This window comes from Babylonia areolata, chromosome 1 (assembly GCF_041734735.1).
Source record: "Babylonia areolata isolate BAREFJ2019XMU chromosome 1, ASM4173473v1, whole genome shotgun sequence".
Lineage (NCBI taxonomy): Eukaryota > Metazoa > Mollusca > Gastropoda > Neogastropoda > Buccinidae > Babylonia > Babylonia areolata.
The window spans coordinates 26100599-26128293 of record NC_134876.1 but is presented as its reverse complement, the minus strand read 5'-3'; the positions used below and the strand labels follow the sequence as shown (position 1 = coordinate 26128293).

General features: G+C 40.1%; 1 protein-coding gene across 3 annotated transcripts; it reads right to left on the bottom strand.

The window, feature by feature from the left end:
- Nucleotides 1–212: 212 nt before the first annotated feature.
- Nucleotides 213–27475, bottom strand: LOC143281258 (palmitoyltransferase ZDHHC6-like). Of its 3 annotated transcripts, none has more exons than XM_076586378.1 (10): nucleotides 27355–27475; nucleotides 25099–25386; nucleotides 23839–23930; nucleotides 21751–21907; nucleotides 20633–20764; nucleotides 19844–19897; nucleotides 18430–18591; nucleotides 14972–15159; nucleotides 11806–11852; nucleotides 213–8058 (listed from the first exon to the last, which is right to left on the bottom strand). In XM_076586378.1, the coding sequence occupies exons 2-10, from the start codon at nucleotides 25342–25344 to the stop codon at nucleotides 7967–7969; spliced, it is 1170 nt and encodes a 389-aa protein (XP_076442493.1). In that variant the 5' UTR covers nucleotides 25345–25386; nucleotides 27355–27475; the 3' UTR covers nucleotides 213–7966. The 3 variants fall into 3 exon arrangements, with proteins under 3 accessions (XP_076442493.1, XP_076442509.1, XP_076442501.1); XM_076586394.1 differs by having other exon boundaries at nucleotides 23839–23927; XM_076586386.1 differs by having other exon boundaries at nucleotides 25099–25383; nucleotides 27355–27434.
- Nucleotides 27476–27695: the final 220 nt, after the last annotated feature.

The following is a 27695-nucleotide window of genomic DNA, read 5'->3' as shown; positions in this document are numbered from 1 at the left end:
GCATGAGAGCAAGAGAGGAAATGTCAATAACTGTCTTGAACTATTAAACAAATATGTTGCTTTTGAATTCTGTATTTTATTTATCCTATTCAAATTCCATTCTACCATGTAAAAAAGTGTTTTCCATTTACTAACTTATTACTAATATTTTGGGGGTTTTTTTTATAAAAAGTCAGCCAGTCAGTCTTACACTCCAATTATTTACAAATTGATCTGGACACCTGCATCAATTTTATTACCAACATCTCAGTCACACAGTTATCAAGAATCACTAAATACACCGACTGATATTTCATTAAAACAACAAAGCAAGAAATCCAAACAAAACCCTTTCACCCCAAACAAAAAAGGATGACACATTTCCACACCTTCACAAGGCACTTTAAAGCAAAGACATAGAAAGTGTAGTCAAGAATCAAAACAAAAAGTGGCTATATCATCCAGAATAAAGGTGTTCAATGCATGAAGACAAAAGTATTTACTGAGTGAATGTCCCCTCACATTGGACAGAATGAAAAACAACAAAAAACCCTGCATAAGCTAACTTTTTACCCTCAGTAAAAATCAAATCAATTTGACTTCACCTGCCATTCTCACAATTACTGATAATACCATAAGCAGCCTGCCCATTCACTTAAATTGTAATATACATATCTGCAGCCATGTTCACTGCATTGACACAACAGGTGTATATCTATCTATCTATCAAAAATTCCCAACTTTCAAAACAACATTTCATTCGTTTGTTTTATTGTGCATTATTCATCAGGTTGTCCTGATGCAATGGATCAAGATGTTTTGATAAAGAAAACTTGACAGAGTACACTGGTCTGTTACCTTGCCAGCATGTAGCAGCAGAATTGTAGCAGATAACATGAATCACATCACTTGCACATCAGTCAGTAAAGAGCATAAATGAGCAATTACCAAAGGAAGAAAAGTAAAAGACCAGGTGCTCCTCACATGCTTGAGTAACAACTTGTGCAGCAGCTTTATTTTGTGAAAAAAACAGATATTTAGCAACATTAACTATAAAACATTTTGACAGCCCTCATAATCATTATAGCGTTCATGATTCACCGACAATGTAACTGACACTTTTCCAGATACATTACATAACCCTCTATGACAGCTTTCCAGATGACAAATGTAATATATCCTCCATGACAGTTTACAAAAGGATTTATGAACATGTGAAGAAAAATACAACAAAGCATAAAATCAACACTATTATCCTGGCACTTATAAACTGGAAAGAAGCAAAAATCAAAAACACAAGTTGCCATTTTCCATGTGCAGAAAATACCAAATAAAAGGAAGAATTATAACACACACACACACATACACACAGGCATGGTAAAGCAAAGTGTGCCAGCACCACAATTCTCACAAGGTGTCAAACGTCAGTGGGGGCAAAATGTCTGGACAGAGTCTGATGAAGCTCAGGGTGGTGGTGTGCCAGCCAGCTTCCTAAGGTCAGGTCTGTCATTTAACACTTCAAATGTTCTCAGTTATTGTCTCAACAGAGCCTGAGGACACAAGATTATCACACGTGTCTACATCTATCAAGCATTATATTTTTATCTACCATCATTGCTTATAGCCCAGCCAACATTTATCAAGCAACGATCCAGGTTTGTCATGGTTATCCAACGAGATATTCTGATGAGATGTTCTCGACACAATTAGATATATTTGTACATCTGACTTTTCTCTCTAATTCTTGAAATAAATGTCATACCACCTATAAATTGCAAGCAGATCATACTCAGTTTTGTTTAACCCTTTCACCACCAGTCAATTCAGAGTACAAATTCCCTTGTGGTATATACACAGAAAAGACAGTGGCTAAGAATAGCTGGGAATTCCCCCTGTGATGTATAGAAAATATGGCCTATCCTACCACCGAAGACTAAGAGCAGTAGGTTCATGGATAACAGACCAATGAATGGTCACCTTTCAGTGACATGGGTCCTCTACCACGCCTGTGCATAAATGTGAGCTTGGCGATGAAAAGGTTAAAGACATACAGTTAACAGCACATGGACATCTGCAACACTAAACATTCTTCTTTCAAAAATAAAAAAAATTCTCTTTCAACAAATAAAACAAAAGGCAAGGCCTTCAAGACTCACTTGCAGAACACACCTCATCCAGTAAATAAAAAAAAAGTTAAAATGCATTCTATTTTTAATGATATAAAGCTTCATGGGGGAAAAAAAAGAAAAAAAAAAGAGCATGTTAACAGGTTAGAACCAAGCACATTCCGTTTGAGAATAAGTAGACTTACTTGGTGTATCTTGATTTTCTAAGAAATTCTTTAAAGTGCGCGGTGAAGGAGATATTGCCATCACTTCAGGCACACCACAACATGTAGCTGTTTTCTCCACATCTGTGTATTCAACAGGCTGACAGAAACTACAGCACAGTCCTGTGATTTCTCTTTCATGTTCATTCTGGTGAATTCAGTACCCACTATAAAATATTCCTGTCCACTAAACACATGGATGGTGTCGTAAGTGTCGCTATATGTGTTCTGTCCAGAATTTGTTTTTCTTTTCTTGTAATTGCAAACAAGAACGAGGTCAGGCTGTCTTCAAATCAACCCATAAATTGTGATTTTTTAAATTCAGATCCTCAATGAAATAAATCGTTAATGATCCAGAAATACAGCTTAATCGGGAAAACTTATATCCCATTATTGGTATGACTGTGAAGATCTTTTTCTCACTGTTTAATCCATATTTCGTATTGGCAGACAATGTATTTCAACATTAAAGTTTACAATGTACACACATACATACATACAAACACAAACACACGTACAGACACACACACACACACACAGACACACACAACTGAACACTGGGTTATACCACGTAACCACCAACAAAATCACACGCTGTGATGCAGATCATACTCATTTCATTTGAAGAATATTTTGCAGCACATATTTTACAGCACATGGACAGCTATAACACTGGACTTTCTTCTCTTTTATCAAAAAAGGATAGTACCTGTAAAACTGCATGCAGATCATACTGCAATTTCTGTTTTTGGATGATGCTTGTGTGTATTAAGAAAGACCCTGTGTGGGTAAGAGTGAGAGAGAGAGAGAGAGAGAGAGAGAGGTATGCTGTTTGTATTCTGCTGAATTTGTTTTTGTTCATCCATCACATATATGTACTACAACTAAGCATCCACCATTGAGTTCAAATATCAATGTCACATAATGTAAAAGGTAGATGCAGGTTGTTGTTTTTTTGTTTTTTTTGTTTGTTTGTTTGGTTGGTTTTTTTTGTTGTTGTTGTTTTAAAGGGTGATGCAATCAAGTATCAGTGACAGTGAAAAGCAGCAACAAGGTGCAGGAAACCATCAGCACAACAATGAGATCAGAGCATAATGACAAGACCAACCAGTGTGTGTGTCAGTCACTGAAAATCTCAAGTTGACTTCCATGTCCACCAGTGCAAACATCCAAGCCAAAACACACACACACTCTCTCTCTCTCTCACACACACAACACACACACAAGTACATGCCTGAAGATAGACTAACACATTATGAATAAAACAATTTACTCACACATACACATTCTCAGGCACATCCCAAGTGCAAATGAAAACGAAAACAGGGTGCAACGCATGGAAAATAGATGGTTAGGTATGAACCAGTTTAAAAAGTCCATCAAAGTTTCAATCAGATGAACAATTACAAACATGCCTGCCTTTTTCAGACCATTCTGACCTTGCTCATGGCAACCCCCTTCCCATTTTATTGCCACGTCTTGGTTAACAATAATAATAGATTTTCAGGTGAAGCCAGTATCCATAATCTGATGATCTCATGGTTCGCTGTCTGATGATAACAAATGAGTTGGTAACAAATGAGCTATCAGATCTTTTACTTTTTAAAGAAAAGAATTCAGCACTGAAAAACTGCCCAAGACCAAGAATCACAGCATTTCTGTTGACTTCAAAATCAGGATGTAACCAACTTACTGAGTTTCCTGGCAGTGAAGTTGTTTCCATATCCAAAACCTCACTGTTAAAGCATTAAAATTTTGGAGGCATCACTTTTGGGAATGCAATGAAAGCCTAACAAATTTAATGTCAGTTTTCTTCATTGTGTACCTTTCACTTTACAATAAAAAATTGTACATTGCATTTGACAATCTGGCAGTGAAAGTTTCCGTTTCATGGAAGTGTGGGAGCATGAAAACAGATCCAGATATGCTACATCACATCTGCTATCATAAAAAAAAAAAAATATATATATATATATATATATATATTGGAGAGGAATGAAATAGAGATGCCAATGAGGATGTGAAAAGAGTAGTTTTAAGAGAGGATTTGAAGGACGACAGAGAAACCAAACTGCGGAGGGAAAGAAGGAGCTTATTCCTCGAGGATGGGGCCTGGAAAGAGAATGACCGTTGGCCTGCGGTCTTGGTATTAAAGTGCGGGATACAGAGAAGGTGAGTGCCAGATGAGGAGCACAACTGTCACGATGGGGTGTACAGATATAGAAGATCAATAAGATAGGAAGGAGCGAGACCGTTCAGGGATTTAAAGCACATCAGAGACAGTTTATATCCAATTCGTGGCTAGACAGGGAGCCAATGAAGAGAACAAAGCAAGGGAGTGATATGGGTAGATTTAGAGCATCTCATGACTAGACGAGCAGCATTGTTCTGCACCTTTTGAAGTCGAACGAGAAGATTCTGAGGACTGCCAGCAAGGAGAGAATTAAAATAATCCAGTCTTAAGACAACAAAAGCAGAAAGAAGAGTTTTGGTGGCCTCTTCAGAAAGAAGATGACGAAAAGAACCAATGTTCCTTCTTCCTCTGTAGCCATTATCCTGTTATTGTCATGTTGCATTGCTTCTCTGGGGCTCAAAACAATTCATGGGAGTAAACTCATTGTCATTATCTGGCTCTTCCTTCCATGAACATGGTTGTCAGATTGAGTTATGTCCCTTGAGTTGTTCCAGCAGTGTTCCATCACCCCTTGAGGGGTCAAATAAATTATTGTGGGTCAAGCTGTCAGAACAAAAATCTGTTTGTAAACCCCATCCCAAGCCACCTCACACACACACACACACACACACACACCCTTCCACCTGTTTGTAAGTTTGTCACTACTATGCATCTTTATTATTTTAGACTGAATGTCTTGAAGATAATGTTTATAATCACAGATGTACAATAATTATGGCAGCCAGAAATAGTATAGTAAAATACTTAGACTGTTGATATGTACTGCAAATATCCATAACCAAACTGACTGCTGAATATATTCCCCAAGGAAACTAACCAGATTTTTTTTTCATGGAAACAAGACAGATTTTGTCTAAAAAAACAAAACAAAAAAACAACAAAAAACAGGAAACATTTCCAAAGGAAACTAATCAGATATATTTTCATGGCAACAAGACCAAAAAAATGTTATTCACCAATGTAAAAAAAAACCACACACACACAAGAAGTATTCCCAAAGAAACTAATGAGATTTATTTTCATGGCAAAAAGACAAGAGATTTGATTTCAACAATGTAAAAAACAACAACAAAAAACCAACGAAAAACACTTACAATAAGTATTTCCCCGTGGAAACTAATCACATTTATTTCCATGACAATCAGACAGATTTTGTTTCATCAGTGTTACAACAACAACAACAGAGAAATCTTTTAAAATGATTGAACTTCAACAAAATTATTTGCCTAAACAAAACAGTGAAACAAAAATGAACAAAACCCATTGTCAAACTATTCTTGTCTTTATTTAGAATGCATGCAAAATACATCAATGAGGGAGTGTGTGTTTGTGTGTGTGTGTGTGTGTCTGAGTGTGTGTGTGCATGTGCGTGTGTGTGTGTGTGTGCTTCTTTTTGTTTTGTTTTTGTTGGTTGGTTGGCTGGGTTTTTTTTAAACAACGAAATGCAATAAAATGATATATACTTCCACAGAATGTATCTCCCCACCTCAACAGACACACTTTGTTCTTTAGGTACTCATACATTCCTCTGTTTTCCTTTTCTTTGATTTGAAGATAAATATATTTCTTTCCAGTGGCACAGTTACTCTTCCTCTGTATATCAGTCTGGTCCTCAGAAAATCTGGACTTAAGAACAGACAGACAGACAGACAGACAGACAAACAAACACCACACATTCTAACACAGTTTCTTCTACACAATTTTTTTCCACTTTAGCATGCTTCTGTTTCTTATGATCTAGATGTTTGGGCAATAGATGTATCACATATATATGTAAATACTTAAAAGCACATTCAAAACTTTTTTTCAAAACATCTCCAAACAACCAATACCTCACACATTCCATGCATAACATCCAGTCTGCAGACTCAATGTGCAAACCAAGCACCCCACACAATGCAGTTTCTCCACAGATCTGGCCATTCAATGTGCTAGTCAGTTTGTTTTTGCACCGAGCATATAATACTCGTTTAGCAGAAAAAAAACAAGTGATCTTAAAGGGGACAGGAAGTGGAATAGCTTCATGCTCTAAAAACTCAGCAAATGGATAAATGATTACAAAACCATGCATCAAACTGATTATACCTGCACATTATAGCTATTATATTGATTTGATTTTATACTATTGTCCAGGAACAACAGAGGATGACTTGGCTCTCTATAAAGAAGACAAAAAGGTCAAGTGTGACTTTACATCAAGTGTTGGGGAAACGTAGGCCTATCACATTAACTGTTTTACAAAAACAGTGACAGTCAAATTATTGTCTCTGTAACATGTGCTTTCTTCTGGCACAATGGAGTGAGGCTGACGTTTCAGCAGCTTGTTTTAACTCTTCTTCAACTTCTTCCATGAATCTGGGAACAAATCCAAAATCCATTCAAGCCCAGTCCTTGCACATTTTTTTTTCTTCTGGGAAGTAATTACACAATATTTTTCAAGGATAATCAAATATGTGACTCCTTCAAAATGTATGCTGGAGTGTATATGCATGGAATAAGACATCTTTACTCAAATCACTGTTGAACTGCATATTGTTATCATATGTCTATATTTACTTTTAGTACGCTATTTTATACCTATCCTACATTTCATGTGTATGGCTGTGATGACATATGAGTCATTTACCTTTTAAGGGTTTCTGTTGTTGTCATTGTCTACTGTGATAACTGACTGTGTGGATGGTTTGCTCTAACCATTTTATGTCATTGACACATGTTTTGAATGACTGATTCTCGGGTATAGTATTCTGTATTCTGTAAGGAATTTGTTTCAATCTGCGTCACAAGTCAGTCAAAAGTGAAATCAAGACTCTGTGTTTCTGAAGTCAAAACCACAAATTGGCAGTCTCCATGCTTACTTAATTATCACATCAGAATTTTTAAAAATTCTAAAAGATACATGTCTACTTGCTTTAAAAAGTATTGCACGAGGCATCATTACCTAAAATTTATTTGTGTAAGCCATGAAGCCAACCCATTTCATGTCCCCTGTCAACACTCCTCAAACACATTCAATGGCACTATTCACTATTCCCCCAACCCATTTCATGTCCCCTATCAACACTCCTCAAACACATTCACTAGCACTATTCACTATTCCCCCAACCCATTTCATGTCCCCTGTCAACACTCCTCAAACACATTCACTAGCACTATTCACTATTCCCCCAACCCATTTCATGTCCCCTGTCAACACTCCTCAAACACATTCACTAGCACTATTCACTATTCCCCCAACCCATTTCATGTCCCCTGTCAACACTCCTCAAACACATTCACTAGCACTATTCACTATTCCCATCTTGGCGCCAGAAACATCCCACTCTCACCATCAAGCATACCAGAAACAAACTTTTCATACCTGGTCAGTCTCACATTAAATCAATACCTGTCTGATTAATCATCACATACATAAGAACTTTCTTCTTCATCTCCACAGATGAAGCTCACTATCACCCTCCATCTCAATCATCCTTCTTGTCCGAGAGGTTTTCGTTGTCATCCATCATCTCTTTAGCGCATCGCCGGGGAAACCAGCCTCGAATGCGTTGCTTCACTGCACAATGGAAACAAAGCCAAGGAACTTTAAACTAATTTCAAGTTTTGCAAACTTTGATTTTTGCACTCTGCGAAAGTCAGACACACACAAACACACACACTCCACAACACACATGCGCAGAGTGATACTACCACTAACAAATGTAGACAGATAAACAGACAGATTTATACATGGAGAGAACAAATGTGTAAGAGATATTTTGTGAACATTTGTCATTGTGTATGGGAGGGGAGGGGAGGGGAAGAGAGAGAGAGGGAGAGAGAGAGAGGGAGAAACAAAAAAGCCTAGTTGTGTGTGTATTCAAGTGTGTGGATACAAGCACAAGTGGAATGTGTTGACATAAAAGAGAGAGTTTATCTTCACTGAATACTAAAAACACTGAGAAGTGTTGGCCTAGTGGTAACACATCTGCCTAGGAAGTAAAAGATTCTGAATGTACTGGTTCAAATCCCACAGTTGCCAGTATTTTCTCCCCCTCCACTTGATCTTGAGTGGTGGTCTGGGCACTAGTCATTCGGATGAGATAAGCCGAGTCCCATGTGCAGCACGCACTTAGCGCGTGTAAAAGAACCCAACTGGGTCATCTCTGGCAAAATTCTGTGGAAAAATCCACTTCAACAGGAAAACATAAAATTCCAGGCAGGAAAAACTTTTTCAAAAAAAGAAAAAAAGGGTGGCGCTCTCAGTGTAGCATAAACACATACCAACGGGCAGATACAACAATGAATGTATTAAAAACGCTTTCCTTAACCCCTAGGCTGCCTGCATGACGAGATAACTCGTCATGGCAAGCATGTATGCTTCGCTGCCTGCATGACGAGATAACTCGTCATCGAAATATTCTGACTTTTCCCTGGTTTGCATTCACTTCCTTGGCAAAAATAGTGGTAGCTTTAGCCTGGGGAATCTCTCTAGATTCTATTCATAGCTAGAAACCCCATCTACGTCATGAAGCAGTCCTTTATTTGAACGTTTTGGTTGGGTCACTGTCCAAGTGTTTGCCTGACTTCTCTCCTCGCTCGCTCAACAAAATGTCGGACTGACGCCGTGCTCAAGACATGCGATCGTGACGAACAAAATCAACCATGATTTCTTTCTTTAGCTGATGCTCAGAAAGAATTGAAGTGTAAATTCGAAGGAGAAGATAGAGATGAACATTTATAGGACGATCCGATAGAAAATAAATGAATAATGAAGAGAGTGGCCAAGATGCGACTGTCAGTGAGTGATGCCTGCTGTACACATGTTAGCAGACGACAGATGACCGAATTAGCAGCAGAGCGATATTCTTGGCACGCAGCCAACGAGGTCTGATGAGAACTGAATCAAGTGACCGTGTGAGAGGGGTGAGGAGGAGGGGTGGTGGAGACTGAGGGGGCGTGGCCTCACATCCATCTTATCACTTGGAGAAGTCACAATATATTGTGTATCTATCTCTTAAAAAAAATATATTCTGGTTGTTCTAGTATGATTTTGTGTTTGTCCAGAAAATATGATGTTTTTGTGCAAATTACCTGACTAATGTTTGTAATGAACAAGTTGAAAATGTGACAAAAAACAAAACACTGATTTCAAAACAACAGCATGTCACTAAAACTATATAAAATGGGAAAACAGCATGTGTTTTGTATTCTTTATTCATTTACCTTTCAGAAAATATATACTTTTATGGGTCTTTTTCCAATAACAAAGAGCACAGAATTTTTGGAAAATTTATACCCGTTTTTTGTGAAAAAACCCTGGCAAATAGATTTCACTTAAATCTTATTTTCCTGGCAGCGAAAGGGTTAAATGAAGGAACCATATGGTTTTGATGATATAGGTAATCTGATACACATTGGCAGGAAAACAACATTTTTTTTTAACACAGGTAATCCACTTCTTCATGCTCTGAATCCTCCTACACTGGTTCAGTCACACTCCTGTACTCTTGGTTTGATGTGCTCATGATATCATTTATTCATACTGCATAAAAAAAAAAAGAGATTACTTGACTTTGGCCACTCTTATGTTCCGCACAAATCGGTTTCACTGGGTGCCGCCATGTTGAAAACCATGTGTTTCTGTGAAGTTAGGGTCGGTCAGAACAAAACCATCTAAAGCTACTACAGAATGAATGAACAACAGTCTAAGGGATGGATTTTGCGAGATAAGTGTCTGAGTTACCTGGAAATCATGAGTTGTCGCCCTTAAAGTAAGATCGGTAACATTAAAAAATTATCAAAATCTGTCGGAAGAATGTGTCCGACACAACTTTAAGCGAAAGGAACAGTGTCGGAAATCTGCATCCAGCAAGACTCGACTGAGTTAAACATCTATCAGCAAGCACCCATTCCAAGACAACCTGACAGTCATTAAACATCTATCAGCAAGCACCCATTCCAAGACAACCTGACGGTCATTAAACATCTATCAGCAAGCACCCATTCCAAGACAACCTGACGGTCATTAAACATCTATCAGCAAGCACCCATTCCAAGACAACCTGACGGTCATTAAACATCTATCAGCAAGCACCCAGTGCAAGACAACCTGACAGTCATTAAACATCTATCAGCAAGCACCCAGTGCAAGACAACCTGACAGTCATTAAACATCTATCAGCAAGCACCCATTCCAAGACAACCTGACAGTCATTAAACATCTATCAGCAAGCACCCAGTGCAAGACAACCTGACGGTCATTAAACATCTATCAGCAAGCACCCAGTGCAAGACAACCTGACGGTCATTAAACATCTATCAGCAAGCACCCAGTGCAAGACAACCTGACGGTCATTAAACATCTATCAGCAAGCACCCAGTGCAAGACAACCTGACGGTCATTAAACATCTATCAGCAAGCACCCAGTGCAAGACAACCTGACGGTCATTAAACATCTATCAGCAAGCACCCAGTGCAAGACAACCTGACGGTCATTAAACATCCATCAGCAAGCACCCAGTGCAAGACAACCTGACGGTCATTAAACATCCATCAGCAAGCACCCAGTGCAAGACAACCTGACGGTCATTAAACATCTATCAGCAAGCACCCAGTGCAAGACAACCTGACAGTCATTAAACATCTATCAGCAAGCACCCATTCCAAGACAACCTGACAGTCATTAAACATCTATCAGCAAGCACCCAGTGCAAGACAACCTGACGGTCATTAAACATCTATCAGCAAGCACCCAGTGCAAGACAACCTGACCCTGTTCACAACTTGTCCTTGAGATCACAAGAGACAGTGACAAAATCAAGTGATCTGCCCGACCCTCAATACACTTTCTGCAAATTTATCCATCCTTTCCATCCTGCGCATCATTACGGACAGTGGTAAAGAGGGAACAAATGAACAAGGAAAGAAAAAGAAAAAGAAAATAAGAGAAAATACACACATAAAAGAAGCAAATCATTCACCACAGCAAAAAAAAAAAAAAAGAGAAGAAATAATATATGTATGCAAATTACATAATCATAATTCATATACACTGACAAGTTTTTATGTATAAACAAAAAGATATGCATAAACAATACAGTGATGGCAGAGACAGAAAGCAAGAAGGAAAAAAGAAAAAGACTAGATGGAGAAACAGAAAGACAGACTGGCAGAAACAGAAACAGATGGAGAGGGAGGCATAAATACAATATTGATAATCAATAAAATTAGTTGATTATTATTTTCATGACAAGGCACACTTACTTACTTATTTAGGGAGAAAGGGTGAGAAAGACTGACCAAAATACCCACAACACATACCTTGTTTTTCTTCAGCAGATAACAGCTTTGTTCCATACAACCAATGTCTGAAATCACACAAATGTCATTCATCAATCCAATCACTAACAGTAACCTCTGAGAAAATAATAGTGTTCTTAAAAATACAGCAACAAGCAGTTTGGAATACAACTAATGATAACAGACATCCATCAGTCTTGGGAGACCATGGAGTTCAACTCTGGGTGGGGATGGATACAGTGTCAAGTGTGGCTGACAGACTGATACAGAAGAGACAAGATGCAGTCCCTCCCACACTGTGCACAGGTGATGTCTGAAACTGGACTGTGTCTTGCTGTGGGCCTTTCTCCCATGACCATTTGCCTCAGAACCCCGGGCCTTTCTCCCATGACCATTTGCCTCAGAATTCTGGGCCTTTCTCCCATGACCATTTGCCTCAGAACTCTGGGCCTTTCTCCCTTGTCATGCCTCAGAACTCTGGGCCTCTCTCCCATGTCCATTTGCCTCAGAACTCTGGGCCTCTCTCCCATGTCCATTTGCCTCAGAACTCTGGGCCTCTCTCCCATGTCCATTTGCCTCAGAACTCTGGGCCTTTCTCCCTTGTCATGCCTCAGAACTATGGGCCTTTTACCCCTTGTCTATTTGCCTCAGAACTCTGGGCCTTTCTCCCTTGTCCATTTGCCTCAGAACTCTGGGCCTTTCTCCCTTGTCATGCCTCAGAACTCTGGGCCTTTCTCCCTTGTCATGCCTCAGGACTCTGGGCCATTCTCCCTTGTCATGCCTCAGAACTCTGGGCCTCTCTCCCATGTCAATTTGCCTCAGAACTCTGGGCCATTCTCCCTTGTCCATTTGCCTCAGAACTCTGGGCCTTTCTCCCATGTCCATTTGCCTCAGAACTCTGGGCCATTCTCCCTTGTTTGTTTGCCTCAGAACTCTGGGCCATTCTCCCTTGTCATGCCTCAGAACTCTGGGCCTTTCTCCCATGTCCATTTGCCTCAGAAATCTGGACCTTTCTCCCTTGTCATGCCTCAGAACTCTGGGCCTTTCTCCCTTGTCATGCCTCAGAAATCTGGACCTTTCTCCCTTGTCATGCCTCAGAACTCTGGGCCTTTCTCCCTTGTCATGCCTCAGAACTCTGGGCCTGTCTCCCTTGTCATGCCTCAGAACTATGGGCCTTTTACCCCTTGTCTGTTTGCCTCAACACTCTGGGCCTTTCTCCCTTAGGCCTTTCTCTCTTGTCCATTTGCCTGAGAACTCTGGGCAAGCGTCTTGCTGTGGACCTTTCTCCCATGTCCATTTGCCACAGAACTCTGGGCCAGCGTCTTCCTGTGGGCCTTTCTCCCATGTCTATTTGCCTCAGAACTCTGGGCAAGCATCTTGCTGTGGACTTTTCTCCCATGTCTATTTGCCTAAGAACTCTGGGCAAGCGTCTTGCTGTGGGCCTTTCTCCCATGTCTATTTCAGTATTTGCCTAAGAACTCTGGGCAAGCATCTTGCTGTGGACTTTTCTCCCATGTCTATTTGCCTAAGAACTCTGGGCAAGCGTCTTGCTGTGGGCCTTTCTCCCATGTCTATTTGCCTAAGAACTCTGGGCAAGCGTCTTGCTGTGGGCCTTCCTCCCATGTCCATTTGCCTAAGAACTCTGGGCAAGCGTCTTGCTGTGGGCCTTCCTCCCATGTCTATTTGCCTAAGAACTCTGGGCAAGCGTCTTGCTGTGGGCCTTTCTCCCATGTCTATTTGCCTCAGAACTCTGGGCAAGCATCTTGCTGTGGACTTTTCTCCCATGTCTATTTGCCTAAGAACTCTGGGCAAGCGTCTTGCTGTGGGCCTTTCTCCCATGTCTATTTGCCTAAGAACTCTGGGCAAGCATCTCTTGAAATAATAATAGTTTATTTATACTGCACCTTTCATTAAGTTACAGTAATGCTCAAGGCACATTACACGAGTAAAATATAACAAAAATAAAAACTCTACACAAAAATCACAACCATGAAAAATAAATATATATATATATTTTTTTTAAATTGCGTGAGTATGTGAGTAGTGTGTGTGTGTATGTGTGCGGTTGTTGGTGTATGTGCGTGTGCGTGCGTGCGTACAAGGCGCATGCATGCATGCGTTTTGTATATTTGAATGTATGTGAATGCATGCTTGTGTGTGTCTTTCAATTGTCAACATTGTTGTTGTTATTATTTGACTTTATCTTTTTATAACTGATATTTTTCTTGATTTATTCAATGAAGTGAGCTCTTTTAATTGTTCTCTCTACCTATGTATCAAACCATATGCATATGTTTGTGTGGGGATGTTGGTCTCAATAAATAAACTTCCGTACATGTGTAATGTTTAGTTAGGTAGAACTAGAGGGAAAAAAGCTCTTCTGCAATCTAAATGCAAAACAGAACTATCAAAGTATCACTGCATATGAAATTGTCCACATATATACACACGTGTGCATGGACTGTACATATCTATGACTGATCAAGAAACAAGCATGCAGAATGGAAATGGACACTTCTTGCATGAAAAACAACTTCGGATCCATGAATGCTTACACTTTGTGTAAAAATAATGGGCTAATTTTCAGTGATAAACCACATAGTTTCAATCTCGCTGCAACCCATCTTTCATCTCAGCTATTCTCTCTCCCTCTCCCTCTGGCCAAATGTTTCTCAGCCTGCTTTGTATGTTGCTAGTTGCATGGATTCTTTGTGTCAGAAATGATCACGAATTGAGCACAACTGTACCATTCCTGTTTTTTTTTGTGAGCAAAAAAAAAAAGAAAAAAAAAGAAGCAAAACTCAGATTACAAACCACAGGTAAATGAAGTCTCTTTCTGATTCTGTTATAACACCAAAATCAATTCGCTGGTGAATCTGTCTTGGTTAGTAAATGCTGTGTATTTTCATGTTTCCATCAACCAAACATGAACATGAATTACAGGATCTTTAATATACATATCAGCCCTTCAGCATGTGTATACACATGATGGGGCTTCACAAACTAGAGTTCTGCACATCTGTTGACCTGGGAGATCAGAAAAATATCCACCCTTCACCCACCAGGTGCGCCAAAACCAGGAATCAAACTCAGGAAACTCATGCAAGATTCCAAACACAAACGATTTGGCCAGGACACCTGCTGAACTGTAAAAATGGGTGTTTCATGGCCATTCAGAAGGCGGTACCTTTTCCACCTGGTGACCAGCACTCTGTCGCCGGGGCAGAGAGTAATGCGGGGTTCGTCAGTGCAGGGGAAACAGCAGGCCACCTTGATGCCCTTGGAGCAGGGGAACAGTCTGCCAGAGTAGCCCTCCATGATGTTGTACAGCACTGTGCGGTCCCGCTTCTCTGCTTTCTGCTTGATCTGTTCTTCCTGAAACACAACACCAATCACAGCTCTTCTCTCTACTTTCTGCTTGATCTGTTCTTCCTGACACACAACACCAATCACAGGTCTTCTCTCTACTTTCTGCTTGATCTGTTCTTCCTGAAACACGACAAGGAGATGGAAAAAAAACCCACAAAAAAAACAAAAAAAACGTGGAAAACGGTCATGGAAGAAAGAGGAGGAGGGGTTGGGAGTCAGGGGGGACTAAATAATCTAACACCACTGTATTTCACCTGTGTGGAGTGACTGTTACTATGTTTCACTCACAAGACAACATCGCACACGCACACGCACACACACACACCATACACACACACACACACACACTCCCACTCTTCAAGAGTGCAACAGCCAAGTGGTTAAAGCACTGGAGTCTAAATCCCAGGGTCCCGAGTTCAAATTCAGGTTGAGTCACCTGCTCAGTTTAGGATGGAGATATTTCCTATCTCCCAGCTCAACAGATTAACAAACCTGCTTCTGCCTGAACCCCCTTCAGTGAACTCAACACAGAAGAACAATATGCATGTTAAAGATACCATAATCTCTGTCACCATTCAGTGGATTGTAGAAACAAGAACATACCCAGCCTGTCACCTCCTCCTCCCCTGAAAATGGAGAATGGCTGCCTACAAGGCAGGGCAAAAGTAAAAACGGTCATGCACATAAAAGCGTACTTGCCAATGGATACAATGTGTAGCCCATGAATGCAGAAGAAATTCCCACTCTTCCACTATCATGAACAAAAATCAAATACTTTAATACGATGATTATGGAGTCTCCTGTCGGACCGATGATGAGTAGGCAGGCAGGCTTATCTGTCGGTGTGTGTCCTCATATGGGAGAAGAGACTGATTTTGGATGCGCAGTACTTCCCACAGGTGTTGCAAGGGAAAATGTCTCCAGAAGTTGAGCCCTGCTTCCTTTGCTCATGCTTCTCCTTAATGGCCAGTGTTCTCTGTTTTCAAACGTCTTTATGCCACTAGAGCACAACATCCTCCAGCGAGAGCGGTCAAGGGCATCAGTTTCCCAGGAAGCGTTGTCTATGTCACAGGCTTTGAGGTTTGTCTTCAAGGTGTCCTTGAAGCGTTTGCAGGGTCTTCCAAGTTCGCGATGGCCTTCCTTCAGCTGGCCATACAATAGCATCTTCGGGATAATGCTGTCTGTCATGCGGACGTGTCCTGTGCAGCATAGCTGGCACTGGATCAGCAGGATTTTGATGCCGGGCAGGCCACTCCTCTCTAGGACCTGGAGGTTGGAGACCCTGTCTTGCCACTTTATGCCGAGGATCTTTCGTAGGCATCTCTGGTGGAACTGCTCAAGTTGTTGAATGTAATGGTGATACGCCATCCATGTTTCACAGCAGTAAAAGGTGGTCAGCACAACAGCTCTGTAGGTTTTGATTTTGGTGCTGAGCCTGATGCCTTTGTTCCACAGCCTGTTGTTGAGTCTGCCAAAGGTGGTGCTGGCTTTGGTGATGCACAGCATCACTTCTGCATCAAGGGCTCAGTTGCTGCATTGGGTGCTGCCCAGGTAGCAAAACTTGTCGACTGACTTACCTCTGTGTCATCAATCTTAATTGCAGGTGGGGGGTAGGCACTGGCATTCTGTGAGCTAGCTGGTTGGTACATGGACTCGGTCTTGCTCCCCATGTGGGGAGAGCAGTGCTGTCCCTAAAAAGGGCTGCTCTGATGCAGTGGGAGGATACGGGCGCCGCATCTGCCCCGATCTACAGCAGATGACCATCACCCCACAGCTGCCAGCATGCAGAGTCGTGAATAGGAACTGCCAGCAGCATCCTCTGCCTGTCCCCATCACCACTTCTCCATCACCACAGGGCTTGGGAGAGCTGGGTGTTGAAGGGCTAGCTCGTTGTTCCAACATTAGCCTAGTTGCCTGACTAGCACAGGTGACTTTTTTTTAGTGAAGAGGAGTGGAGCAGTCCGTTCCCCACTCTCTCGCCTAACGACGCTCAGAGTCCCACAGGTGCAGATACTGTTATGTGTAGAACGGCCTCGGCAGGTGCAGGTTTTTTCTTCAGAGTTTCATCTCTTAGGACGACTTCCAGCCAAGGATAAGAACTCCCCCTGCCCTTTGGTCATCCTCTTCCGCCTTTACAGCTGTTGGGAAAGGTTTCCTCCTCCACCTGGTCTGTCGTTGGGAGACTTCACATGCGGCAGGTAGTACTGGGTTACATGGTACCAGTAGCAAGGGCTATGTCCCTGACCCGACGCACAACAATATATATAATAATGAAAGAACATTTGGTACACCCAATCTAATGATACAGAAGCTCTGGGCATCAACAATGAAAAATACAATGACACATGCATCCAAAAAATGCACAAATACACCCGCATGCACAAATCATCCCACTTCAAATCCAACCCCCTAACCCACACCACTCCACACAAGATGTAGACACACACACATGTGCATGCAAGCACATTCTGGCTGTTCAAGGCATATAAACATGTTTACATTAAAAAATAGTAAAAATAACAGAAACAAAAAATTAACTTGACGCAAACATAAAAGTGAAGACAAGGACTTACATACTGATTCAAATGGCTGGAAATGAATTTTCAAAGAGGTTTTGAAAGAAGGGCAAGAAACAGCATGACAGACAGGAAAAGGGAGTGAGCTCCGTGCGGAAGAAGCCTGGAAAGAAAAAAGTGCGTTTTCCATTTGATCTGGTTCTTTAGGAGAGAATTTTTAAGAAACGGTCATCACCTGATGACCGGAGCTGATGAGATGGAGAGTAGTAATGCAGAAGCTCAGATAAGTAAGGAGACACGCCAATCATAAATTTGTAACACAGGAAAGTTTGTAATCTACTCTTTTCTCAATAGGTAACCAGTGGAGGGAATGAAGGAGAGGAGTGATATGAGCAGATTTGGGAAAACGGAAGAAAAGCCCTGCAGCATGGTTTTGGACTCTCTGAAGTCTGGAGAACAAGCAGCTGGGGCATCCACCGAGCAAAGAATTACAGTAGTCAAGCCTAGATAGGACCAGGGAACAGACAAAGGCTATTGTTGCATCCCAAGACAGAAAGTGCCGAACAGAAATTATTCCACCTAACTCAAAGTAACAGATTTGACAGATCGAGGAAATCTGCTGTTCAAAAGATAGAACCTGGTCCAAGTAAACACCAAGATAGATATATATACTAACACCAAACAGAATTAGTTCACCCTCAGGTTCTCTCTCTCAGAATATGTCTCAATGTTTGTGAAGCAGCAGACAGCAAGCCCTTACTGTGAGGGTGAACTGGGTGCAGCCATCCACAATGTCCCAGGTGAAGCCGTTGGACTTGGGCCGTCCTGACCAGGTGAACACCTGTCGCAGGTTCTGTCTCCACCCTAGGTGGTAGGGGTAGATGAACTCTCCCTCCTCCTCTGTACGATCACGGTCCAGAGCCTGCAGCAGTGGTCAGCACTCTGTCTCATCGTGGTACTGTCTGTCTCATCATGGTAGTCTGTCTCATCACGGTACTGTCTGCAGTCTTTATCATCATGGTACTGTCTGTCTCATCACGGTACTGTCTGCAGTTTGTCTCATCATGGTACAGTCTGTCTCATCATGGTACAGTCTGCAGTCCGTCTCATCATGGTACTGTCTGTCTCATCATGGTACAGTCTGCAGTCTGTCTCATCAAGGCACTGTCTGTCTCATCATGGTACTGTCTGCAGTCTGTCTCATCATGGTACTGTCTGTCTCATGGTACTGTCTGCAGTCAGTCTCATAAAGGCATTGTCTGTCTCATCATGGTACTGTCTGTCTCATGGTACTGTCTGCAGTCAGTCTCATCAAGGCACTGTCTGTCTCATCATGGTACTGTCTGTCTCATGGTACTGTCTGCAGTCAGTCTCATAAAGGCATTGTCTGTCTCATCATGGTACTGTCTGCAGTCCGTCTCATAAAGGCACTGTCTGTCTCATCATGGTACTGTCTGTCTCATCATGGATCTGTCTACAGTTGGTCTCATCATGGTACAGTCTGTCTCATCATGGTATGGTCTGCAGTCAGTCTCATCAGCTCATCATGATAATGTCTGAGGTCTGTCTCATTAGCTCCTATTGATATCATCTAAAGTCTCCATTATTGTGGATTATTATAATGTCAGCAGTCTGTCTCATCAGCCTCTAATGATACCTCCATTATTGTGGATAATTATACAGCTGTTGGTTTGTTTGTTGGGTGTTTTTTTTATATATCATGTCATTATTGTTTAATAGTATGGATTTTAATATTTGTTCATGTCTGTCTAGCACACTACATATTGCATATAAATGTCAGAACAGACACACATATTCATGGTGCTGTGTTTCTTGTATTTCTTTGTTTTGTTCATACAATGTTGAGATAACCTCTCACAATTTGTACTTGTAGCAGTACTGTGGCATCCACAACTATAATCTTACTACCAAAATTTTGTATATAGGTGTTTTCACAATTCCACTTGTCTTCCTTGTATTGCAACACTTACTGGAAGAATGTTCTCCCTGCCAAGGTAAAGAATATTTCTACGATTTTATGTATAACTTCTCATTTTTACTGCAACCATGGCATATGTGAAACTATGTTCAGTTTTACAGATAACTTTCTAAATTACACAGCACCTGTAAATAAAACCATTATCACTTCCTACAACTAACAATGGTTTACTCACCTTATCAATTATCCAAGATTCAATGCCGGTTTCATTCTTTAAAACACTTTTCATCTGAAACATTCAAGCGAACATTTGGTGAAAGCTCAGAACTTTCAGTTTACTGCTCCAGTTCACAGTCTAAGGAAGGAACATTTGGTGAAAGCCAACACTTTAACTGCTCACATTCACATTCTAAGGAAGGAACATTTGGTGAAAGACAACACTGTAACTGCTCACATTCACATTCTAAGGAAGGAATATTTGGTGAAAGCCAACACTTTTACTGCTCAAGGTCACACTCTAAGGAAGGAATAATTGGTGAAAGCCAACACTTCTACTGCTCACTTTCGCAGTGAAAGGAACAGGAGCACAGTTCCTGAAATAAATACTACAGTAGATTTTGAAGCATATTTCACACAACTCTCACCTCTAAACTGCAAATCATGTCAACGACAAATGTCCATCAGAGTTGAAATCAGCATTACTTGAATCATAAAACTTTGACCCACACCTACATCCATTCATATTTTACAACATGCTCAGCTGCACAGCACTTGGAGATAAAACAGCAAATGATATAACAGAATCCTCCATCAAATAACAAAAAAAATCAACAACAAAAACAACCTGCCCTTTGCTTTAAACCAAGAGAAATTTTTTCTCACTTTTCCCCTTTCCTTTTCAGATAAAAAATAGAATAAAATATTTAAAAAATCCAGTATGTCAGTAGCCCACAATTCTGTTTCAAAAGCAGAACACTACAAATGACTGTAACAAATACAATACCACCTGTGACTGAACGGTTACCTGAATGTAGAACAGCATGCCCACAGCAATGATGACACCTATGGCCAACCCGATGCTGAACATGGTCAACACAAAGCCATACACGCTCAGGTACACCAGCGGCTCACTCCGTCGGTAGTAAAAGTAGTATTGCTGAAATTCAGCAAGAAAAACATTAAACAATCTGCCAGGTAGTTTTCATTTCTACATATATGCAATCATTTATCTGGATGTTCATTGTAGAAACTTTTCCTAAATGATACATGCTTAACTTCTGTGTTAATGACTAGCTGATTTAGATATTACAATGAATGAAACACTTAAGTAACTGAGCCATTAAGATATAAACCATGGCTTGTGACTTGTTATACAAATAAATAAACACCTTTGCATCATTCTGACAGAAACATTCACAAAATAAATGGCTTAAACTAACAGGCACATTTCATGACACAAAATTGTCTCGCACTGACATGTACCTAACATGACTCACAAAATGGGCAGCTACCACTTTACAGGCACACAATATGTTGCACAGATAAACAGGTAACACTAGCAGGCAAATGATATGTCTCACAAAAAGAACAAACACTAACAGGCACATCACATGACTCACAAAATGAACGAATAACAATAACAGCATGTTACATGACTCAAATTTTGAATTGTTAACACTAACAGCATGTCACATGACTCACAAAATAAAATGCTAACACTAACAGCATGTTAAATGACTCAAAAAACAAATGGCTAACACTAACTGCATATTACATGACTCACAGAATGAATGTCTGACACTAACAGCTTGTTACATGACTTACATAATGAACGAATAACACTTACAGGCACATAAATTGACAAACAAAGAGGCACCTGAAGTGACTCACAAAATGAATGGCTAACACGAACAGGCACATGAAGTGACTCACAAAATGGATGGCTAACACCAACAGGCACATGAAGTGACTCACAAAATGAATGGCTGTACCGACAGGCACATGAAGTAACTCACAAAATGGATGGCCAAAACGTTGGAGGCACATGAAGTAACTCACAAAATGGATGGCCAAAACCAACAGACACATGAAGGGACTCACAAAATGGATGGCTGACAACAACAGGCACTTGAAGTGACTCACAAAATGGATGGCTCTATATATGGAAGGCAGTAGGATGAACAGGGCGTGGACACAGCCGCAGGGAGCAAAGAAAAGAAAGTAGCAGAAGTTGGCATGGTTCCAGTGACCACAGCAGGTGTTGATCCAGGGGCAGTGGTGGTCCATCTTCATCACACACCTTCCACACACATGGCATTTCACAGTAATGATGTGGGTGATGGTGATTATAATACTACTAATAATAATAATAACAATGATGATGATAATTTTTGTATTATTATCATTCTTATTGTTATTACTATTCTCAGTAGTATTACATATGTGTATTAAGTAACTAGCTTAGAGTATAGAGCATGCGTAGTAGTTTGGTATAAATAGAAGCAGTTTGCATATTGAAGTAGAGATAGTAAAGGTGTTGTGGCTGTTATTGTATTTTGCATTATTTTGATGACAAGTACCCACATTACAATCTCTTACATCAAAAATTTACTGTTAACAGTATAAGCCAGTAACACCTTCTACAATGATATTCCCACAAAAACAACACACACAGCCACATCACATGACTCACAAATGAGATAACAAAACGTGCAGTACAATGGACTCAATGTTAGATGTTGAACATACAGTGTCACATGACCAGAAATAAAATTACACACACAGTAAAATGATTAAAAACAAATGGTTTAACATAGCTATGTACATGAACTTTACAGAATAAATCTGACACAACAGCTTCCCACCATGCTACTAATGAACACATCACACTGTAGACACATAGACATTGACAAAAGGATAAAATTCTTCAAAATGATGGTTTGAACAAATAACATGAAGTGATCAATAATATGGCTAATACCACGACATGAGTACTAAAAGCACCTGGCTGCGCCTACATGAAGTAACTCTCAGAAAGGCATGACCTAACGCTTGACCACATGAAGTAACACAATGGATCAAAATAAACGACCCTGGACTCACAAGATTCGCTGACAAAACATGCCTGGTGACTCTAGCTTGGGATCTTCTAATTGGAAGCATAGATAAACAGGGCGTCGAACAGGCAAGTCAAAATGAATGTTAGAGTTGGGTTAGTGCCCAGCAGGTTTGGCTGGTCCTTTTCCTCACACACCTTCCACAAAATTTCCGAATGATGTGCCGTGATTATGTATGATACTAGCTAACTAATAATAACAAGATAATATTTTTTATTATGATTCAATTAATTGTAGTACAATTCGCAGAGAAGATAGTGGTGAGTTATAGAGATATGATAGAAAAAAAGGGGGAATCAGCAGAGCGGCCCAAGATATGTATGAGTATAGTGAGAGTGATACCAGTAGTATAGGCTTGTTGTATGCTGATGAATTACATATTTTTGTACAGGAGCAATTATATCTCACTTAGCCATCAAAACGATGCAACTGTAAAGTCAGTGCAAGGCACAACTGATGGTGCACTACCGGCGTGGCCTCACACGCCACCTATACACTACAGAACACCTACACACATCAATATCTACAACAGAGTAATAATGGTGTCATATGATTCTGTGTTGCTGGGATCTATGTCTAAAGCATTTTTGCAAATCCCATGTTGTAGGATAAAAGTAAAGTGAAAAAACAAAACACACATTTAAAACAACTGCTTCACAATAATACATTAAATGGAAAACTCATGACTTCGATCTGAAATCTTCCCTCAGAAATCCTTCCTGCATGAGTCCACACCCTGCAATACAAAACACAGTGTTTTGAAAGATATAACTCTTTAATTTGTTGAAAAATATGAATAAGATTAATACTATATTTACTCAGTCGTAAAGGGTATAATAATAGATAGTACTTATATGGCGCAAACTCCCCATATAATAGGCTGTGAGCACCTCACATGAAACAACACATATTTAATAGTAAATGATGATACACCTCTATACAAAAAAAACAAAAACCCATATAAATCATATGTGTATCTATACACCAAGATAATACAAATTGCAGCTATGAACAATCATAAACACACACACACACACAAACGATTACAATGGAAAGATTTAATAGCAGAACAATGTCTGAAATCAGTTATGACAAAAAGTACAATACAACTGACCTGTCACATTTTCTGCAGTGATGAGATCTGGGCGCTTTGTAGCCTTTGCAGAAATCACAATACTGCAATAACCTTGTGCTCTCCAGTTTCTTCTGAAATGATGGTTCATTTTGCTCCAGAATATGCCAGAAGACAAGACAGAAGCAAACTCTAAAATTAACTATTTTCATGTGTGATTTTTCTAGGCAACTAGTAACACAGCATTATTCATCATACAGGAAAAGAACAATCATATTTAGATGTGTTAATCTCTTTTGAGTCTTGTTTAGAATAAGCTTGCTTGAAGTTATTCTTTTACAAAATTTGATGTCAACAGATTTAACAAAATGACTGCAAAAACTGTGGTAAACATTGCATAATCAAGACAATGATCTAATTCATTCCATATAACATAAATGGATCATAACTATTATTGTATCAAAATTAGAAAAAAATCACTGTTCAACTTCAATCAAAAAAATAGTAAACCATGAAAATATGTGTATGTGCATGTGTGTGTGTGTGTGTGTGTGTGTGTGTGTGTGTGTGTGTGTGTCTGTCTGTCTGTATGTGTCTGTGTCTGTCTGTGTGTGTCTTGAGTATTCAGAATGACATGACAAAGACAAGAGTGAGACAGACAGGCTTTGAAAGGAAGGAGAGCTGGGGGGAGGTGCAGGGAGAAAGGTGCTGACTGAATAATCTTGAAAATATGATGGCACAGCTTTCAAGGGCCCATTACTCCATTATATTTATCTATAGCATCCATCTATGATCCGGAGTAAAAGGAGTGCAAGATATCATGTTTGAGATTAGGATATACCACTTTTCAAATGCCCATTATTTCTTCTATAACATCTGGAAGGCACATATGACTTAATGATAAAATGATTTGTGTAAAGTAATATTTGAAATGGTAAGAAAGTTTATGTATCAATGCTATTCATACTTCATCATACAGTATGTCTCAGAATAACACACACACAACACACACACACACACACACACACACACACACACACACCCTCCACACAAATTTGAAATGGTAAGAAAGTTTATGTATCAATGCTATTCATACTTCATCATATAGTATGTCTCAGAATAACTAAGACGCACACACACATGCACACACACACACACACACTCACACCCTCTACACAAATACACACTGCCACACACACACACACACACACACACACACTCACACCCTCTACACAAATACACACTGCCACACACACACACACACACACACACACACACACACAAACTAAACCACTGTCTGACCGGCTTCCAGCCCAGCGGGACGAAGCCGGGCCCTTTGAGCATGGCCATGAAGTAGTTGAAGAGAGTGAGCAGCACCCAGGTGAGGAAGGCCAGAAGGTGGAGGAATCCTCCCAGACTGTGGGTGGGGGGCCACCACATGGCCGCACACTTGATGGTCACTGTGCTGATGGTGAAGATGACGCTCAGCGCCAGGAACGGCCCCCAGTGGAACACCTGCCGCCACGTGCCCACCACTTCATGTCCCATGACAGACTTCAGGGAGGAAGTGGTTCAATTCTCCTCTCACTTCTGAACAGAGGTAAGCTCAAGTGACAATTTCAGTTTCTCAAGAAGGCATCGCTGCGTTCTGACAAATCCATATAGAAATAAGCAAACAGGAAAATAAGGGAATAAGAAATAATAAAATCCAAACTATCAATACTCTCTAAGTTTTATTTCATCCTTCCTATCCTTCACAATAAAACAAAAGGGTAAAAAGTGAACTTTTATTTGCAATTTATTCTCTACACTGTGCAGTATTGGCCTAACGCATCCACCTAGGAAGCGAGAGAATCTGAGCACAGTGGTTCGAATCACACCTGCAGTCGCTAATATTTTCTCCCCCTCCACTAGACCTTGAGGGGTGGACTGAACACTAGTTATTCAGATGAGACAATAAACATAGGTCCCATGTGCAGCATGCATGTAGCGCACGTTAAAGAACCCATGGCAATAAAAGGGTTCTCCCTGGCAAATTTCTGTAGAAAAATCCACCTCAAAAGGAAAACAAATAAAATTGCAAGCAGGAAAAAATACAAAAAAATAGGTGGCGCTGTCAGTCTAGCGGAGCTCTCCCTGGGCAGAGCAGCCCAAATTTCACACAGAGAAATCTGCCATGGCAAAATAAAAAAAATACCAATTTATATATTTTCTATTTTTTCAATACATTATCTCTACATATTCTCTATGTAGATCTATATATATTCAATAAATAATCAGCTTTCACCTATCAGGTGTTGCAATGAATGAGTCAGAAAACGGATGCTTTTTCAATTTCTCAATGAAGTGTTACTGCCTTCTGACAAATAAGCTACACCACTTCTGCTGCTGAGTGCTAGGAGGATGCCTGACCAGCAATATTATACCAAATGTGCTAAGCAACTCCTTGAGTGACTGCATATATATATATATATATATATATATATATATATATATATATATATATATATATATATATCTCACACACACACACACATTCTTCTAAAGAATTTTGCAAGATACTTAGACAGCAACACTTTTGTTGCCATGGGGTCTTTTTCAATACGCCAAGTGTTTACTGATCACAGAAACTCAGTTTATTGTCTCATCTGAATAACTAGATGTCCTGTCAGATACTCACGGTGTACCACCAGACTGCCACTTTCTTCCATAATGGATAACCATAGTGACATATGTCTAAAATTTCCAATGGAATGATTAATAAGTACGGACTTTTAAAACTCAGACCCATAGGACAAAAGTCCAACCCTGTATAATTGCTTGATTATTGAGCCTTTCACCTTCTGTTCACAACTGTCATTTGACACTGACATAACTAGTCATACTAAAGTAATCATAATAATATGAAGAAGGAGACATATAGAGCTACTAAAGTACTATGATCTGAAGAGAACTCTTTGTCTGGCACAGTCCAGAAAATATTGTGGAAATCAGTAACAGAAAATATGCAAGATGTCATGAAAAATAAAACAATCCACATTTTTTTAATCAAACTGTAGAAACTACCTGGGCCACACTTAACACTCTTGACTGATGTTGTGTAGACAAATTGAATCAATGTTTGTTCTGATCCCATAGATGCAGACTGTTATGCTACACGAACCCCTCTCCCCCCACCCCAGCCCTAAATAGTTATCTTTGGGTCTTATGTTAACTCTTTTCAAGATTGATGTCAATGACAACACTGAACACACGTTAACTTTTCAATGAGCTGGTTGACCTTAAACTTTGAGGAAATAAACTCTCGTGGAAATAAACTGGACAACAGGAAGTGAGTGACTCTGGTCATGAAACGGATGCCCAAAACATTATCAGATCTTCAAAGCAAGGAGGCTGCTCTCTCTTCTCTTCGAAACGGATTTGGTGACTGATGCCGTGATGTCTCTGCTCAAGCTGGGCTCGGTCCAGTTCGCAAACCATAACTCATATCAGAATCATAACAAATGGTATTTGGTGATTAAACCTTAAAAAAACGATAAACACTGAGTAGGAACTCACAAAATTGTAGAAAATAGACTCGCAGTGCGAACTCTTGTTTCAATTGGTCATTAGTCGGCATCAGGACATCATACTTCGTGGAAGGGCTGTGCGTTCCTAACACTAACCCACCGGAGTTATGTATCGTGGGAAAAGCAAAAATACAAACTTAAATCAGAGAAAACTACATTTGTTCAAAAATGAAAAAAAAACACAATGAAATAGTGATCTTGATGTAAGTTCACAGAATTTACAGCAAAAGAGCCACAATAATTTGTTTTTCCTTTAGCTGTATTTTCAGGCTAACAGATTTTTTTCGGTTAAAATAAAGTGCTTTATTTTGAATAACATTCAGCAGACTA

Coding starts and splice junctions, on each gene's coding strand:
- LOC143281258 (XM_076586378.1), bottom strand. CDS start 25,344: ATGGGACATGAAGTGGTGGGCACGTGGCGGCAGGTGTTCCACTGGGGG. Junction 23,931..25,098: donor TCCCGCTGGGCTGGAAGCCG/GTCAGACAGTGG, acceptor CCATCATTTCAG/AAGAAACTGGAGAGCACAAG. Junction 18,592..19,843: donor AATCTTGGATAATTGATAAG/GTGAGTAAACCA, acceptor CCACTGCTGCAG/GCTCTGGACCGTGATCGTAC.